The 3,605-nt window shown below is 51.5% G+C and overlaps 1 protein-coding gene across 1 annotated transcript; it reads left to right on the top strand.

The window, feature by feature from the left end:
* Nucleotides 1-1,153: 1,153 nt before the first annotated feature.
* Nucleotides 1,154-3,184, top strand: ZBTB5 (zinc finger and BTB domain containing 5). The gene has a single exon (XM_006886858.1). It carries the CDS (start codon nucleotides 1,154-1,156, stop codon nucleotides 3,182-3,184), a length of 2,031 nt encoding a protein of 676 aa, XP_006886920.1.
* The last annotated feature ends 421 nt before the right edge of the window (nucleotides 3,185-3,605 follow it).

Raw genomic sequence — 3,605 nt, 5'->3', positions numbered from 1 at the left:
TAGAAAAAGTTTCTGGAAATGCTGACCAAGAAAACAAAAAGATCTAAGTACATAATAATTGATGTCCCTCAGCAAAACAGCTTAACGAGGGTTAGTGATAACTCCCAGCTGGGGGCGCTGTGTGTAAGTGCTAGGTTTTCAGTGGACTGCTCTTTATTAACTGCTGACGAGACCTCCAGCACCAGCTCTGACCTCATGTCTCAGCCTTACCTTTCCCCTGCTTACACTGGCGTTTGCATCACCCGTTTCTGAGTCTGGTTTGTGCAGGCTTACATATACTGAAAGGAGCTCTGGTGGCCTAGCAGATGAGGAGTCGTGCTGCCAACCCAAGGGGGCAGGTGGTTTGAGTCCACCAGCTGCTCGATGGGAGTAAGATGGGCAGTCTCCTCGTGTGTGGTTTTCAGTTTCTGAAAACACGTATATTGTGTTGTTTTATTCATAGCTAGTTTAGGATTTAGCTTTGCACATTCCAAGTCAATTATCACTCACTCACCTGCTTGCTAGCTTCTTAATGTTCCTGATGTCTCCCTTCATTCCCCTTTTACTTTTTGTTGGTTTATACTTTGAAAGCAACAGTTAAAAAGAACTCTACTGTCTACTTGATAGACAATAAAATTAAATGTGTAAGTACAATCTGTCCATAACTGGAATTCCACTGTTAAATATTCATTTGCCTTTTTCTTTTGTCCTAGCTTGCCTATCAATTCTGTTTTGAGTATCTTGGAGTTTATTCATTGTCTTCATGGAATGCAGGGCCCTAACAGATTCTTTAGGGTGATAGGCAACTCCCCACTCTCTGTCCTAACACAGGTCTTGAATGTTAAGAGGGATCCTGTAAGCAGTCAGTAGCAGTCCCCATAGGAGTGCATGACTTAGGTCTTTTTGTTTTCTTGGTCAGCATTTCCAGAAAATTTTTTTTATTTCTGAAGCAAGTGTAGTCAGCTATTTGAGAAAGTAAGGGTGGAGGGCTGAATTGGCAAGTCCTTCTTACTCAGCGGGTTCCTGTTAACGTGCCCATTATCAGAAACAGCACCGGCTTTAAGAGGCCCGACGTTGGCCATTCAGGTCTCTCTTGCCTTGTGCCCTTTGTGCTTTGACGCTGACTTGAGCTCTTCTGAGCCTTGACACTTTCCCTTTTTTTCTCTGTAGGATCATGGATTTTCCAGGACACTTTGAACAGATCTTTCAGCAGCTCAACTACCAGAGACTTCATGGCCAGCTCTGTGATTGCGTCATCGTCGTCGGGAACAGACATTTCAAGGCCCACCGCTCGGTGCTGGCAGCATGCAGCACACACTTCCGAGCCCTGTTCTCGGTGGCGGAGGGTGATCAGACCATGAACATGATCCAGCTGGATAGCGAGGTCGTGACAGCGGAGGCCTTCGCCGCGCTGATTGACATGATGTACACCTCCACCCTCATGCTGGGCGAGAGCAACGTTATGGATGTCTTGCTGGCAGCCTCTCACCTGCATCTGAACTCTGTCGTTAAGGCGTGTAAACACTACCTCACCACGCGGACGCTGCCCATGTCGCCGCCGAGCGAGCGGGCGCAGGAGCAGAGTGCGCGCATGCAGCGCTCCTTCATGCTGCAGCAGCTCGGCCTGAGCATCGTGAGCTCTGCCCTCAGCGCCGGCCCGAATGCGGACGAGCCGCAGGCGCCCCTGAGCTCGGCGCTGCGCAGCAACCTGGACCAGCGGACGCCCTTCCCCATGAGACGCCTGCATAAGCGCAAGCAGTCTGCAGAGGAGCGCGCCCGGCAGCGCCTGCGGCCCCCCATGGATGATTCGGGCATTTCTGATGTGGCCCCGGAGAGCGGGCCGGCTGGGGTGCATTCCCGGGAGGAGTTCTTCTCACCAGATTCTCTGAAAATTGTGGATAACCCCAAGGCCGATGGCATGACTGACAGCCAGGAAGACAACACCATCCTGTTTGACCAGTCTTTCGGTGCCCAGGAAGATGCCCAGGTGCCTAGCCAGTCGGACAATAGCACCAGCAACATGGCGCAGCTGGCCATGGCCTCTCGGGCCACTCAGGTAGAGACCAGCTTTGAGACGGAAGCAGCAGCCGAGAAAGGTGGCTTCCAGTGTGAAAACCCTGAGGTGGGGCTTGGTGAAGAGCACATGAGGGTGGTGGTGAAGTCGGAGCCCCTCAGCTCCCCCGAACCTCAGGACGAGGTAAGTGACGTGACCTCCCAGGCGGAGGGCAGTGAGTCCGTGGAGGTGGAAGGCGTCGTGGTCAGTGCCGAGAAGATCGACCTCAGCCCTGAAAGCAGCGATCGGAGCTTTTCGGATCCCCAGCCCAGCACTGACCGGGTAGGCGACATCCACATACTGGAAGTGACCAACAACCTAGAACACAAGTCTGCTTTTAGCATTTCCAGTTTCCTTAACAAGAGCCGAGGAGGTAACTTCAGCACGAACCAGAGCAATGATGATAATATCCCCAATACCACTAGTGACTGCAGGCTGGAGGGAGATGCCTCTTACCTGTTGAGTCCAGAGGCTGGGCCTGCAGGTGGGCCACCCTCAGCCCCTGGCTCTCACGTGGAGAACCCATTTAGCGAGCCTGCAGACTCCCATTTTGTCAGACCTATGCAGGAAGTCATGGGCCTGCCCTGTGTGCAGACTTCAGGCTACCAGGGTGGAGAACAGTTTGGGATGGATTTTTCCAGGTCTGGTTTGGGCCTCCACTCCTCCTTCTCCAGGGTAATGATGGGCTCTTCCAGAGGAGGAGCGAGTAACTTCCCTTACTACCGTCGCATAGCCCCCAAAATGCCAGTTGTAACTTCAGTGCGGAGCTCACAGATCCCCGAGAACCCCGCCAGTTCGCAGCTGATGATGAACGGGGCCACGTCTTCATTTGAAAACAGTCATCCTTCTCAGCCTGGCCCTCCACAGCTGACCAGGGCCTCTGCTGATGTGCTGTCCAAGTGCAAGAAGGCCTTATCCGAGCACAACGTGTTGGTCGTAGAGGGTGCTCGCAAGTATGCCTGTAAAATCTGCTGCAAGACTTTCCTGACCTTGACCGATTGCAAGAAGCACATTCGAGTCCACACAGGTGAAAAGCCCTATGCCTGCCTAAAGTGTGGCAAAAGGTTCAGCCAGTCCAGTCACCTGTATAAACATTCCAAGACCACCTGTCTCCGCTGGCAGAGCAGCAACCTCCCCAGTACTTTGCTCTGACCCTTCCTTCTGAGACAGTGCTCATGCCAGTGGCCGGGCTGCCGTGAAATCTCTGTTGGTCGGTGGTTAGTGTCACGGGGTGTGAGCTGCAGGCTGCGATGGCTCCTGCAAATTTATTAATGGAAACACTAATAAATGTAGCACTTGCACTGCTGCATTTCTCAGCAAAGTACACGACATGGTGGAGGGCTGCAGTCCACGAAACCAGTTTCTTCCTTAGAGCTGCATAATTCCAGTCATAAAATAGTTTGTTATTGATGTTAAAAGTGGCACATTAAAAAATTAAAATTGGAGTGCAAAAAAAGACACATTTTTAAATGCCATTTTTAAAAAAACTTTGTGACGCATTCAATTTCTTAGACCCTCTGATGCGGGAGAAAGATGTGGTGGCCTGCTCCCATAAAGTTCACGGTCTTGGAAA

The sequence above is a fragment of the Elephantulus edwardii genome, unplaced genomic scaffold (assembly GCF_000299155.1).
Source record: "Elephantulus edwardii isolate Elephantulus edwardi_28Jun2011 unplaced genomic scaffold, EleEdw1.0 scaffold00052, whole genome shotgun sequence".
In the NCBI taxonomy this organism is placed as follows: Eukaryota; Metazoa; Chordata; class Mammalia; order Macroscelidea; family Macroscelididae; genus Elephantulus; species Elephantulus edwardii.
Note: the sequence above shows the minus strand (reverse complement) of the source record. Positions and strands in the feature narration are given on the sequence as shown.

What these genes read in the sequence shown, in the direction of transcription:
- ZBTB5 (XM_006886858.1), top strand. Translation starts at nt 1,154, where the DNA reads ATGGATTTTCCAGGACACTTTGAACAGATCTTTCAGCAGCTCAACTAC.